This window comes from Quercus lobata, chromosome 2 (assembly GCF_001633185.2).
Source record: "Quercus lobata isolate SW786 chromosome 2, ValleyOak3.0 Primary Assembly, whole genome shotgun sequence".
NCBI lineage: Eukaryota > Viridiplantae > Streptophyta > Magnoliopsida > Fagales > Fagaceae > Quercus > Quercus lobata.
In genome coordinates, this window is record NC_044905.1 from 13,082,969 (window position 1) to 13,097,447 (window position 14,479).

At 37.8% G+C, this 14,479-nt stretch overlaps 1 protein-coding gene across 2 annotated transcripts; it reads left to right on the forward strand.

Annotated features, from left to right (window-relative positions):
* The first annotated feature begins 1,021 nt into the window (after positions 1–1,021).
* Positions 1,022–5,996, forward strand: LOC115974565 (serine/threonine-protein kinase STY46-like). 2 transcript variants are annotated; one of them, XM_031094975.1, is made up of 8 exons: positions 1,022–1,338; positions 1,640–1,754; positions 2,238–2,335; positions 2,419–2,535; positions 3,079–3,133; positions 4,705–4,815; positions 5,128–5,178; positions 5,640–5,996. In XM_031094975.1, exons 1-8 carry the CDS (start codon positions 1,121–1,123, stop codon positions 5,667–5,669), a joined length of 795 nt encoding a protein of 264 aa, XP_030950835.1. In that variant the 5' UTR covers positions 1,022–1,120; the 3' UTR covers positions 5,670–5,996. The 2 variants fall into 2 exon arrangements, with proteins under 2 accessions (XP_030950835.1, XP_030950836.1); XM_031094976.1 differs by lacking the exon at positions 2,419–2,535 and having other exon boundaries at positions 1,055–1,338.
* Positions 5,997–14,479: the final 8,483 nt, after the last annotated feature.

Sequence of the window (14,479 nt, forward strand, 5' to 3'; positions counted from 1 at the left end):
GTGATGTATCTAATGTTCACCAATTAAATTCTTCTAATGTAATGCAAACTGCAAACAATGTTATCATTTTGTGACTTACTGGCTGATACAAAGCTAAGATACAACCACATAATTGTATATACCAACATGGTGCAAACAATGTGTTATCTTTTCCCAGTACAATTAAATTAAATTAAGTAGTATGACTTATGGATGAATAGAAACTTAAGATATACTTAAGTTTTGCCTAAATTTTTTTATAATAGGAATGCTGACATTTTTGGAAAACAAATTTTAAGAGATAATTTTTCCTTTATTATTAAATTATAGTAGCACTCTTTTGCTAATTAAAAGAATAGATATAAATTAATATCCTTCAGGTTAAATTAACAATTTAAAATTTTTTAATACAAGTGAATCCCTCCCCTCCCTTCTCCCTTCCCTCCATCCAAGCACACTCTTAGTTCCATTTTTTTTGGAATTAGCTATGAATTCTCTAATATCCAATGTAGCGTGTTGCTAGTAGGGGACATCCAGCATATATTTGTAGTGAATCTAGTCACAATTGAGTGGCTAAATTCTATATGTGCTGTCAATCTACCAAAATCCATTTGTATCCCAAACGTTACATATTATTTAAATTTAAGCCATTTTGCTCATGTGCCACGATGATGTGTCCATTAAGGCCATGTTAACTCAAAATGGCATAGTTTTATTAATCCAAATTACCTCAAATTTAAGGGGGCAAAATCAAAATCATCCCAAACTTTCTAAACTAGTGATTCAAATGACATCGTTTTGAGCTTAGTTGGAACTTAATGGACACCACATCGCTGATGCATTGATGGAATGCTTTAAATAAACAATACATTACAAATCCAAATTTTAAAATTTTTTAACAAAACAAAAATTATTCTAAATTTTATGGGTGAAACCTTCAATTGCAATTTAGTCAAATTGAAAAAGATAAACTCAATAGACTACAGTACAGGTTTATATGCTTTTATTAAAGTCCTTCTGTTGAGTTGCAAATGAATCACGCTTCCTTTTTTTGGCCGAATCAAAATTAAGCACGTTAAACAGCATAGTACCTTTTTAAAGCTCAAAAAAATTGCTCGTTTTGGTTGAACTTCGTGTGATCATGGAAGATACAGAGAGCAGTAGCAGAGTCTTGGATTTTACACGGACTCAGAGTCAGAGTCAGAGTCAGATTCAGAGTCGATTCAGCAGAGAGCAGAGGCAGAAGATAGAAGTGTACAATGAAGTCCTTCACCGACTTAAGCACTTGAACGTAGCAGAGACCAATCTTCCTGGTTTTGAAGATGAACTCTGGGCACATTTTCATGGCCTCCCTGTTCGGTAAAACACCAAATCTTTGCGTTTGTGTCCGCTTTCTTTCATTCATTTTCATTATACTTTTGTAAATTTTTTTAGAAATCGTAATGTAATAAATTAATATCAATTCAAATTCCTGGTGTCCGTGTTTGTTAATGGATACTAAGTGAACCATTATCTTTGTTCCCTCAAGAAACAGGGCATTAGAGAAAGCCAGAGTATTTTCTTTTCATTTTTTTTTTTTTTTGGACTTAATTGGAATAGTGTAACATTATTGTTGCTTATGATCGTTTATGAATCTAATTTGGTAGTGTTAGCCTCATAGGTATGCTGTGAATGTGAATGTCGAGAGGGTACAAGATGTTCTTATGCACAAAAGATTACTGAACATGACACGCAACCCTTCTATTAGACATGCAATTGATGTCCGTCTTGTGCAGGTATCTTATAGGAGAAAACTTTTTTTTTTCTTTTGTTTAATTCAATAGTTGGAAATACTACTTTTTTTTTTTTTTTCTTTTGTTTAATTCAATAGTTGGAAATACTAAGAGGTGCCAGTTGAGCAACAAGACTCTTGGCATACAAGAAACTTTCTTTCTTTGCATCATATTGACTATGAGTTTATTTTTCTTGGTTCTTTTTCTTCCCTTCTCTTTTGAGTTTCTCTTTTCTTGTTATATATTTCGTTACTTCCATTCATAAAAGATACCACTATTTTACGATTTCATCACTACCACGAAATTTGACTACTTGATTTGACTTAGAATTAGGGATATTTCTGCAAATGGTTTGCTTTTGTGCAAGTTTCTAAAGGCAATTGACATATTGACGGAACAAAAAAACCGAAGGAAATTTCACGACTTGCCCTTTTCTGACTTTTTAGTTACTCCTCCCCCGTCCAAATGCATCTTGATAATGTGCAGGTTCATTCTACTTCGGGTGGAAATTGTAGTTCTTCTGGGCATTCAAACTTTCAAAGAGAAGTGGATGCTCAATATTCTGATTATCCCAGCAAACATAGGTATGGTTAAAAGGACCTCCTCCTATTTCATTTTTGAGAATTTGTGAGTTGTTAGTACCCCATTCTCTCTCTTACTTTTTCAGTGTTCATCCACCACCTGCCTTTGGTTCATCACCTGATGTTGAACTCACTCTTGAATTCAACCAATTACATGTTCAAGACAGGCATGACAACGTGAATGATAATCGTCTTTATTCCCGGTAATAATTCTGAGACACATTCTCATGTGCTTCCCCAGGCGATGTGAAATTCCGTAGAATGCAAGACCCCCTTTTGGGTTACTGTAAAAGGACTAGTCACAATTGAAACTCCTTACAGTTGTTAATAAATTCTAGATTTACCCAGTACCTACCTGATGTGGGACTCATCACACGTCCACACACATTACATAATCAATCAAATTGGGACATCACATTTTCTCCTACTAGAGGAAGTTGAGATCTGTGGCTTCATCAAAATATTCTCTTCTAGTTGGGAAAAATTACCCATTTAACTCAAGCTGGTGACTTTGCTTTGAACTTAGAAGTATCCTGTTATTTATACCTTCTGTTTTTGTAAGCTTATATGTGTTGTATAATTCCACCACCACCCCCCCCCCCCCCCATCTATATTCAACTTAATGTTTCTTTCTAGGATGAGACGTTCGAAGGAATTTTCACTAGAAATAAATGTTTTCGCTGATTGCTGGACACTTTTGGAGTTTCTCAGCAACTTAACATTGTAATATTTTGCAAATTTTGTAGGGCAATGCATGACATTACAATTTCAACATACGACAAGCCCAAAAATTTAAGTCAGGTAGCTGACCACTCTCTCCCTTTCTCTCATAGGAAGCATGTGGAGTTTTCTACAGTCTAAACCATTTCTTGGAATCATCTGCGTTGTATACTTGTACACCTCTCAAAGCCTACTGTTTTCAGCATCAAAGACATGTCCAGGATTTTTTTAATTCTTATTTTAGCCTCCTTTGTTTAGATGTAATCTGCATAATATGTCGTGCGTGAACATTCTTGACATTTCTGAAGCATCTAATTTGAGATTTAAATTTTTGGACAAGGTAATAAATATATTGCAAAAGTGAGAAATATATTCGATGTTATTAGTGAACACTATTGTTTTGAAGGTTGAAATTCTGCAATCTTATTCAGCAATGAAACATTTGATCCTCAGCCCTACTGAACCTGATTTGAGTCACTTGCCAGTGATGTCCAGAACACTTAACCTCGCCCACTCTCCCACAAAACACACACACACACACACACAAAAAGACCTGCTAGAACTGTGTGGTATCTAAGCTTTCATCTCGCCGACCTTTAACCTTTAAGGGTGGGCATCTAGAAGGCTTGCTACTATTGAGAAATACTTTACTTGCTGTATAGTATCAAAATTAAAGCTACCCAGGAGAAGACACCTGATTGTTCATACATCGTGGGTGATTCGACATTGTTGAAGTTAATGATTGATGAATAAAAAGGCTAGCCGCTTCTTGAGGAGAAAAAGAAGAAATGAGATTCACACTTGTCACTGCAGTTGACCCTGTGTTCCTTTCACATTGTGCTTAATTTGTTGTTTCTCCACCTATAATGCCTATACTGTTTCTTTTTCACACATTGATCTTGACACTCTTCTTTGACCATGCTCATTTATGGACATTTTTGTTATGTTCTCAATGGTGTGCGGCACAAGGCCTGGTTGGTTTATTGCCATTTCATATTACATTTTTTATAGTTCTTTTCTTTTTATCAATCATGTTCTAGTTTAATAATCCTGCATTTTTCTTTAGTCTCCTGCTAGCATTCTGTAGGATCTGCTGCTAAGATTTATTATCTTATTGTGCTGCACTCCTAGATTTACTGAATTTCAGTCTCTATATGCTGCACTAGTCAGGATTTTACTTCAAAACCTTATAAACTTGATGTCAACTAAATACATATATAATAATAATTCTCAGTCTGTGTAAGTCCAAGCAGTTATTTATAAGTAGCAGAACTTCTCTATTACTTACCCTTGTTCCAACACATCTTTGTTTACCACCAAAGCAAGTTCTTTGTAATTTATATGCCTGAAGATAGATTGCAATAGATCATGCTTCTGTAAGATGTGATGGTGGATAGCATAGGTGATTTATACTTGTATACTGAACTTCCAAAAGTTACTCGGTAAGACATTCTGTCAGTGACAATACTATCTAAGTTAACCTTAAGGGTAGCACAATCAGTTTATGAAGTGGAGGTCACTAGCTTGAATCTCCCTTTCCCCTTTCCCTTGGGGCCAAAAATCACCTATTAATTTTTTTTAAAAAATGGAACACTATCCTGTTTGTGCTATTTTTTTAGTTACTATTTATACTTTTTATGGTACATTTTCAGTTGAGTTCCTTACTGTCTGAGATTGGACTGAACATTCAAGAAGCACATGTTTTTTCCACTATAGATGGCTACTCTTTGGGTGTTTTCGTTGTTGATGGTTTTGCACTCGAGGTACTTTTTTCTCTCATTTTCTTGATTTTTTATGCAATTCATCAATCGATTACTAGTACTTGTGAAGACTTTGTTTTTTTTTTTTTTTCATGGAATTAATACAAATACTCATTGCTTAATTGCTTATTAGTGACTTCCACTTGATTAAAGCTAAATATTAGTCATAATGGAGTGTGATTATGAGCTCTCAAGTAACAATCTTGTGTTTATCTTAAATGTATTCAAGAACTGTACTCATGTTCTGTAATTATTTTTCTCATTTTTAATTCCTTGTGAGCTGCTTGACTAACGTGCGTGTTTGATATTTTTTAGGAGACCGAACAGCTTAGAAATAAGCTGTTAAAGAAAATAACAAGACTTGAGGTATCCCCTCTACAAACTACTTGTTGGAACAATTTATATTATTGACTAGATTTTCAGATTTATGTTTAAAGATGGGTGTCCACAACCACCCCCCCCAAAAAAAGTGTTATTTTTTAAGGCATTAGAATTGAATTTACTTATTGTCTGATTCAGTTTTACTAATACTGGTTGACATAAAATTCTAGAGTAACATTGTATCTTTAGGCAAGTGCTGGCTTCTGTAGTAATATACTTAAAAAAAAAAAAGGGGAATTTGTTGGGAACTCATCATTATGTGTTGCAACCGAGCAGCTGTTATATTCCTTAATTATCCAAGTACCAATCCTTTTTTCCCTTTCTTTTTAAGTCTTACATTTTATAAGATGATCGTGAGGTCCCTATGATAAAACTTGGAAGAATTGACTAGTTCAAAATCTAAATTTGAGTTTTTTTGAGTTACTAAAAGTTGCCATTCATTTCAGGGGTTACCAACTGCCGAAACTGCAAGTTGATGACTGGCTTGTGTTCTCTAATATGGGTGCATGTACAACAGCTGCTGGGACTAACTTCAACGGGTTTAACACATCAGCCATCCCAACTTACCTTGCGTATTTGAATCCAAAGTTTTAATTTCCTGAAAGTCTCTTGATTAGAAATGGTTTTTTATGCTACTCCTAAAATGGTTACCCACTGATAAGGAGATAAATACTTCTAAAATGGCTTCATATATATAGTTGCCTACAAAATAAGGAGATCTTCATGAGGATGTAAATTGTGTAATGATCATGATAATGCATCCATATTCATGAGGAATGAATCTATGAACATGGTTGTTAAAATTACGATCCTACTTAAAATTAGAATCTATGAATAATGTTTAGAATTATGCAATTATCAATAATGACAGTTTTGTTTCACTATATTTTGTACCCTGCATCATTACATCTCTACTAACAAAAGAGATATAGTATACTTTTTCATCTTTCAAAGATTCCAATTTTCTTTTTTTAAGCCACATGGGTCTTACTCAATTAATAAGTGTAAGAAATACTTTATTTTTCCGAACACTACATTGGCACGTAATTCCCTTATTGGTATATCTCAAGCATTGAAAGAATGACAATATTGTTGAAAATTTTGTATACCTAAATTTATTCATAATTAAATTGGGGGGGGGGGGGGGTGGATGTGGCAATGATTCTAGTGTTGAAAGTTAGTCATTAGTCATGAACAATGTTGTTGGAGGATCGTGCTGATATAATAATTAATGACGTCATTAGGTCATTTACTACGAGAACTTCATAGTGATTAGAAATTTGTATGAACAATATTGTTGAAAATTTTGTATACCTAAATTTATTCATAATTAAATGGGGGGGAAAATGTGGCAATGATTCTAGTGTTGAAAGTTAGTTATGAACAATATTGTTGGAGGATCGTGCTCATATAATAATTAATGACATTAGGTCATTTACAACGAGAACTTCATAGTGATTAGAAATTTAGAATCCTTAAATTTTTTTTATTTTAAATTTTAAATCTTTAAGTTATTTTGGATATAAATATCACCAATTTAGTTGAAAATGGATTAGGCTTTGCTCTATCAAGATTGATAGGACATTGTCCTATGATTTTTTTTTTTTTTTTTGGAGATAGTTTTAACTTAATGGTGTTTACTCCTAATGATAATTTTTTATCATTCGACCAAGACACCACTCGATTTTTGGTATAGGCGGAAAATAAACTCCAAATTTTTTATTCAACCGTCAAAAACTTTACCTGTGGGGCCCAAATGATTTATGGGCCAGGCCCATCTACCCAGGGAGAATCCGAAGGCCCAAGCCGAGGAGGGCTATGGCCCAAGCTCGACAAAATAGCCTTAGGATACCGCCGAGGACAGCTTAGTCCTCGGCAGACCCAAAGTCCCCCCAGAAAGAAGGGTAAAAACGGTATAGGACTGAAACTAGGAAGAAAGATCTAAAATATCCAGGGAAAGCTGCCCTTACTGCCATTCAATGCTCTGAACCTGACAGAGCCGCATTCTTTGGCTTTTACAACCACCCCCAACGACTTTGAATATGGGCTGATGGGACAAGTATCAATCTTGGAAATGTTGATCCTATACGTGGACGAAGGACAATGAACACAGAAAAAGATAAAAGGAAAAACAAGTAACCTAAAGAAGAGGTTGGGAAAAATGGCTAAAAACCAGAGCCTCCCAGCCCACCTCTAGGAGAAAGACTCCAGGGGTGAAGGAAAACTTAAACTTGTACGAACACCGCGAAAAACCCACCGCCTGTCAACCTGGGCCTAGCCTTCCAAACCCACGCTCTACAAATGATATTGTTAGGGGCCTTTTTACGTGCGAACCCGACACTGTTACGGTCCGCCACGAATCGTGTCCTTACAATTGGCGTCGTCTGTGGGGAAGGCTTGTGTGTAGGTATAGGATGTGGGTCGATAGAGTTTCTTCGTTATTTCTAACCGTTGGTTATAGAGTTCTAGTATAAAGTTATGCTAGGGGCTACGTTTCTTGACTAGGGGCTTGGCTGAGGAGCTAACTCCCTTAGAGCCAAGGTCCCCCGTAAAGAGCAAACTAGGCACTTGATAGCGTTAATCATATGGATAAACTCTAGGGGCTTGGTTGAGGAGCTAACTCCCATAAAGCCAAGATCCCACACAAAGAGAAAACTAGGTTTTGGACAGAACCAGGGCATTGCATGGTCCACGGACTCAAGCCTATGGGGAAACCAACTACCTGGATGAGGAAAACTAGGTTTTGGACAGAACCAGGGCATTGCATGGTCCACGGACTCAAGCCTATGGGGAAACCAACTACCTAGATGAGGAAAACTAGGTTTTGGACAGAACCAGGGCATTGCATGGTCCACGGACTCAAGCCTATGGGGAAACCAACTACTTGGATGAGGAAAACTAGGTTTTGGACAGAACCAGGGCATTGCATGGTCCACGGACTCAAGCCTATGGGGAAACCAATTACCTGGATGAGGAAAACTAGGTTTTGGACAGAAGGGCATTGCATGGTCCATGGACTCAAGCCTATGGGGAAACCAACTACTTGGATGAGGAAAACTAGGTTTTGGACAGAACCAAGGCATTGCATAGTCCTCGGACTCAAGCCTATGGGGAAACCAACTACCTGGATGAGGAACCAACTATCTAAAAAAAAAAAAGCTATGGCACATAAATCTCGAAATCCATCCGAAGAGAACTCCGCGTTAACAGATGGGTTAATACCTTGATTGCGCGGATTCCTCGGTCTACCCCCAGATCCCCAGTATCAAAGGGGTTGATGCGATACGGCGCAACATATTACCCAGAAGCACAACCGAAGTCCCTCGCTACTCGGCTACCCTCTCGGACGAATGACTTAGAGTTTATCGTTCTCGGACATCGCTCTAGTATGCATCGCGCAGCACTCAGCGGTTATCCCGGTTAGTTCCAAGAGTTCAATTTATTGATGATTAACCTTGTTATGCTTGATAATATTTGTAAGTTTAAACTAGTAGGAATCTGTGTTAAGGCATTTTTCTGCCTAGAATATCATTAAGGGCAAGCTTATATTTAATATTCATGCATAAAGTAGTGGTTACAGAGAAGAAAGATATGTATAGAGAAATAGACACATATTTTATTAAGACAAAGGAATAGTACAGTGTACAATGAAAAGCTGAAACAAAGCCTACATTGAAGCTAACTACGTAAGTAACGAAAAATACAAGAGAGTGAAGATAAAGCCGTGGAGGTGGCACAGAGGAGAAGTTGGCTACTGCCTCGAGACCTTATTCCTCCTCAATGCTTTTGCACGCCCATAACTCAGGCAGCAGAAGAACCCAACTTGGGGCCTGCACCGGTGAAGAAAAGGTGCAGGGGACCTGACCTCAGGCTAACACCATCTACAGAAAAGGTGCAGGGAGCCGGAAGTTGGGGAGCCCCCGCAAAAATTTGCCTGCTACAAGGCAGACGGCGCTGATGGCGGAAATTCCTTTTTCTGACATACCAAAAATCTGGCATGACCAGAACCTGCTTCGGATTTTGGCTAAAAGAAGGAGGAATACCATCTTCCTCCTGTCAAGACGGAGGACTGGCTTGAATCTGTGCCATCCTTGTCCATACCATATCACCTTGAGGATTCGGTACCTCTGAAGCGGGCGGAGACCTTTCATCCCCATCCACGCCTCAAACATCTTGCTTTGAGGCAGTGGCACTAGAAAGAGAGATCGCGGATATGGAAGAAATATGGTTCTGAAGGGAACAGGAGAGTTCATGTGCAAGTGAAGTGACCCCCTATCCCATTTATACCCAGAAGTAAACCGGTGGCATTTAATTCACGTAGCGTCCTAAGGAAACGCTACAGACAAAACGTCTTTGGCTCGATTTCCAACGTCGTCTGCGGCCCTGAGGTTAAAGGAGTCTCGAGAAGGTGCACCTCGAACACTGGGACGCCAAAAAGTACCGCGTGATCAAAGACTATGGAAATACCTCTTAATTTGTGGGCCCAGTAAATTCGCAGCCCAAGCCCGTTCAGCATATGGGCCAGGGACAGAACCAAGACCTTGCATGGTCCTCGGACTCAAGCCTATGGGGAAACCAAGTACAAAAACGAAAAAATCACAAGTTTTGGACAGAACCAAGGCCTTGCATGGTCCTCGGACTCAAGCCTATGGGGAAACCAAGTACAAAAAAGAAAAAATCACAAGTTTTGGACAGAACCAAGGCCTTGCATGGTCCTCGGACTTAAGCCTATGGGGAAACCAAGTACGAAAAAGAAAAAATCACAAGTTTTGGACAGAACCAAGGCCTTGCATGGTCCTTGGACTCAAGCCTATGGGGAAACTAAGTACGAAAAAGAAAAAATCACAAGTTTTGGACAAAACCAAGGCCTTGTATGGTCCTCGGACCCAGGCCAGTGGGGAAACCAAATACTTGGACAAGGAAAGGTTTGAATTTTGTAAGATGGGTTACTTGATAAAAATGTCAGGTCACTTCATCCACGGTTTAAACACCATAAAAAGGTTAAGACCAATAAAGTTTTGAGGAAGGTGGTGAAACGCTCCAGCATTTAGTCGTATAAGAAGGCTGTTCATTTGGTGGGTGAGATATCTTCAAATGGTTATTCCTCACACGGCATCAAACCTTCGTTTTACTCCTCGGCTAGCATGGGGTAAGTATTACTTTTCACTGGTCGGCCTTATTGTGCCAAGCGTTTTCATTAAAGTTATGGTGACATCTTTTTATTATCAAGCATTTTGGTCTTATTCGTCATTGATTTAGATGCTATATTATTGTGCCGAGCAGCGTTTGTGAATTAAAAAAGAAAAAGAAAAGAAAAGGCATAGAGACAAAACATGCGAAATAAAATAACAACAATTTTTATTAATACGAAAAATTATTACAACGTACAAATGAGGGCTCAAACGAGCCTATACAAAATGAGAACTGCCTAAGCAACAATTACATCCGTAGTACAGATAAGTAAACTGGCAGGCGTTTTTTAAACTCGTCTTCAAAGTCTCTCCAATCTCTGCCTCAATACTGCTCATATTACGATAAGAACCTTCTTTGAAAAAAAAAAAATGAAAGAGAAGGAAATAGTAAGGAAGAAATCAATGAAGAAGATGGGGGACATGAGTAAAGAAGGAGGAGAAGAAGAGAGAAGAGATGAAAAGAAAGAAAAATGAGCAAAAGAGGGAGAAGTGAAAGCACCAGGATAGAACTGGTGCTGGGAAGACTAAGAAAGGGAGACGGAGGATAGCACCAGTGAAGGAAGAGAGAAAGAAGTAGAGACATTTAGTCCCTGCCTCGATCTTGACTCCCAACACACTGGAGCCATACTAGGTATGCTCATAGGAGAGCGGTTGATACTGATGATAGGTGTTCTCGACTCAGTCGCGCCGAAAGTTTGACGTGACAAGTTCCTGCTTCGGATTTTGACTGAAAGAAGGGTGAGGTTGATTTTGAGTCTTCGCCATCCCTGTCCCGATCGAGCCATAATGAGCTTTATTGGAACATGGCGTTTATGGGAGGGGTTTGGCTCCTGCATCACTCGTTGTTATGATAAAGTGTATCACGATTTAGTTTGTGAACCAGTGGGCAAAATGAACCCTAGGGGAGGCCAAGTATTTCAAATCTCAGAAGGATGAGAAGGAATTCTTTATAAAAACAATAACCTCCTCCTTTCCTTCTTATACAGAGGGTGGAGCGGGAGACATTTAATAGGTTTAGATCTCCAAAGGAATCTGCCAACACAAACATGCCGGTTCCGTTTCTCCACCCCATCAAAACAAACCGCCGAATTAAAGTAGTCTCGTAAATAATGGTTATTAAAAGCACGTTTTGGGAAACCCAAACGGTAAGAGCGCATCAAGCGCGAAATCAAAAACTGTCTCATAGACCGGCGCATTTCTTGGACAGGTGAAGAGCCGCCAGCATTATTAATAGGCCAAATTGGTTGGGCCGTGGGAAGAGGTTCGGCATCACCAAAACCCCCCTTTCCAACCAAGAGGTTGGACAGCCGGGTTTTGAGGGGCTATTGTGGGGCCCAAATGATTTATGGGCCAGGCCCATCTACCCAGGGAGAATCCGAAGGCCCAAGCCGAGGAGGGCTATGGCCCAAGCTCGACAAAATAGCCTTAGGATACCGCCGAGGACAGCTCAGTCCTCGGCAGACCTAAAGTCCCCCCTGAAAGAAAGGTAAAAACGGTATAGGACTGAAACTAGGAAGAAATATCTAAAATATCCAGGGAAAGCTGCCCTTACTGCCATTCAATGCTCTGAACCTGACAGAGCCGCATTCTTTGACTTTTACAACCACCTCCAACGACTTTGAATATGGGCTAATGGGACAAGTATCAATCTTGGAAATGTTGATCCTATACGTGGACGAAGGACAATGAACACAGAAAAAGATAAAAGGAAAAACAAGTAACCTAAAGAAGAGGTTGGGAAAAATGGCTAAAAACCAGAGCCTCCCAGCCCACCTCCAGGAGAAAGACTCCAGGGGTGAAGGAAAACTTAAACTTGTACGAACACCGCGAAAAACCCACCGCCTGTCAACCTGGGCCTAGCCTTCCAAACCCACGCTCTACAAATGATATTGTTAGGGGCCTTTTTACGTGCGAACCCGACACTGTTACGGTCCACCACGAATCGCGTCCTTACATTACCAATTGAGCAAAGTGGAATCACTCTTTAATTGTTTACTCTAATTAATATCAATTATCAAAATCACTAATCAATTCAACTTCTCCACGCCTTATATTATAGATTTAAAAAACATAAATAAGAGTGTGGAGAAATTTTTAGAAAGCCAGCGGGGGCCATTGTGCCTCTCCCTCCAGCCTTGACTACATGTGCCCATTTTCATCAAGGTTCGACAAATATATCTACCAAAGTAGTATGTTTTATGAGTCTAAAATAATGCATTCAACAAGGTCAAAGAAACAACTCAATAGGGCTAAAATGCAATATTCAGCCAAACAAATATCTTGTATGAAGTGAAGTGAAAGGAAATTATCCTATTTAGTAGTAGGCAGGGGTGTGCACCAAATCCACCAATCCAGTGAAACTAATCCAACTCAATCCAACCTAATGCCTCGGGTTGGTTTTCATTAGGGGTGGCAAAATTCGATAAGATCTGTAAATTCGACATAATTAACCTATTTATAAACAGGTCATAAGTTGAGGCTAAATGGGTTCAAGTAATATTCAGGTTGACACGACTAACACGTTTAATAAATGAGTCATGTTCATGTTCAGCATGCGAACCTGTCTAACTTGTTTAGCTTATAAAATTATTAGTTATTTTGATATTATTACTTACTTTATGGTTGTTTTTATATGTTTATTACTATATTTATAGTTGTAATTATATTTTAATTTTATATACATGGGAATTGATAAAAATTATACAGATTAAGTATGAACTATTAATTAAATAGATTATAAAACGGGTCATTTGTATTAACCTTTACATAACTTGTTAATTAAATGAGTTAAACTTGTTGAGTCGGGTTGACATGTTTAATAAACATATCGTGTGCGGGTTAAGGATTCCTAACACATTTAGTAAACAGGTCGGGTTCGAGTCAATTCATATATCCAAATATTCATGACTTGACACGACACGAACCCGACCCATGAACATGAATTGCCACCCCTAGTTTTATAAGTTGGTAGGTTGAGTTTGGTTAGAATTTTATTTTGAATCATGGGTCAGATTAAGTTCAGGCTGATAGTTTTTTCAACTCATCTAACTCAATCTAGCCCACTATATATTATTAATTACTCTTATATAATTTTTTTAGTTTGAATTATTTTAGTATTTTAAGAGCAACTGCACCAGCTCATGCAAACTTTCCGTCTACTTTGCATACAAAAAACTATTTTTTCTATTTTACACACCTATTTTTATAAAACACCCATACCAGTCTCTCTATTCTACACATCTATTCAATAAAATATTTATTCTTTTACAAATTTTTATTATTTCTTAACTCACTACCCTCTCTCTCACAAACCTAGCACTACCAAAAAAAAATACTAAAATATTAAATGCACGAGTTATATTACAGTAACCGTGCATATATGCACGGTTACTGTAGCACTTGTGCATTTATGCACAATTTTACACTCACTGATGTGGATGTTTTTTTGCTCAAAATGTGTAAAATTAACTACTTTTTGTATTTTGCAAGATTATGCATGATCTGATGCGGTTGCTCTAAGAATTAGTTTTGATGGATTTGGAAATTTGCATTATAATTATGCATATTTATTATGTAATTTGTAATAATCTTTTTAAAAAATAATTAAATAATTAATGGAAATCTAGTTTTTTAATGCTGAATTAACTAGTGTTGGAATGCTTTTACAAAAAAATCATAATCTTGATTAAATGGTCTTCTATATGACATCTTAATTTTTGGGGTAGGTGAGCGACACGTGGTGGAGTCTGATTGGTGACACACGTCACAATCTGATTGGAGGATTCTTAAGACTTTTTCTCTAAGACACATGGCATCATTTGATTAGCCGAAATGTCTTGATTTTCAAGGTGACACATGTCAGCAATTAATTGGATTATTTATGTCATTGCTTACATGTGTGAGATGTCATTGCTGATACATGCTAATGTGTGGCATGTGTCATTGCTTACACACGCTGATGTGTGATTGGTATTTTGCATGTTTTTTTTTATATTATTATTTTAAGACACTTGACAAATTTTTGTTGGTTCCTGAATGGTGATGGTAGAAACTAGTTGTCGTACGTGGCACTTCGTAATTGGCCGTATTTTGTG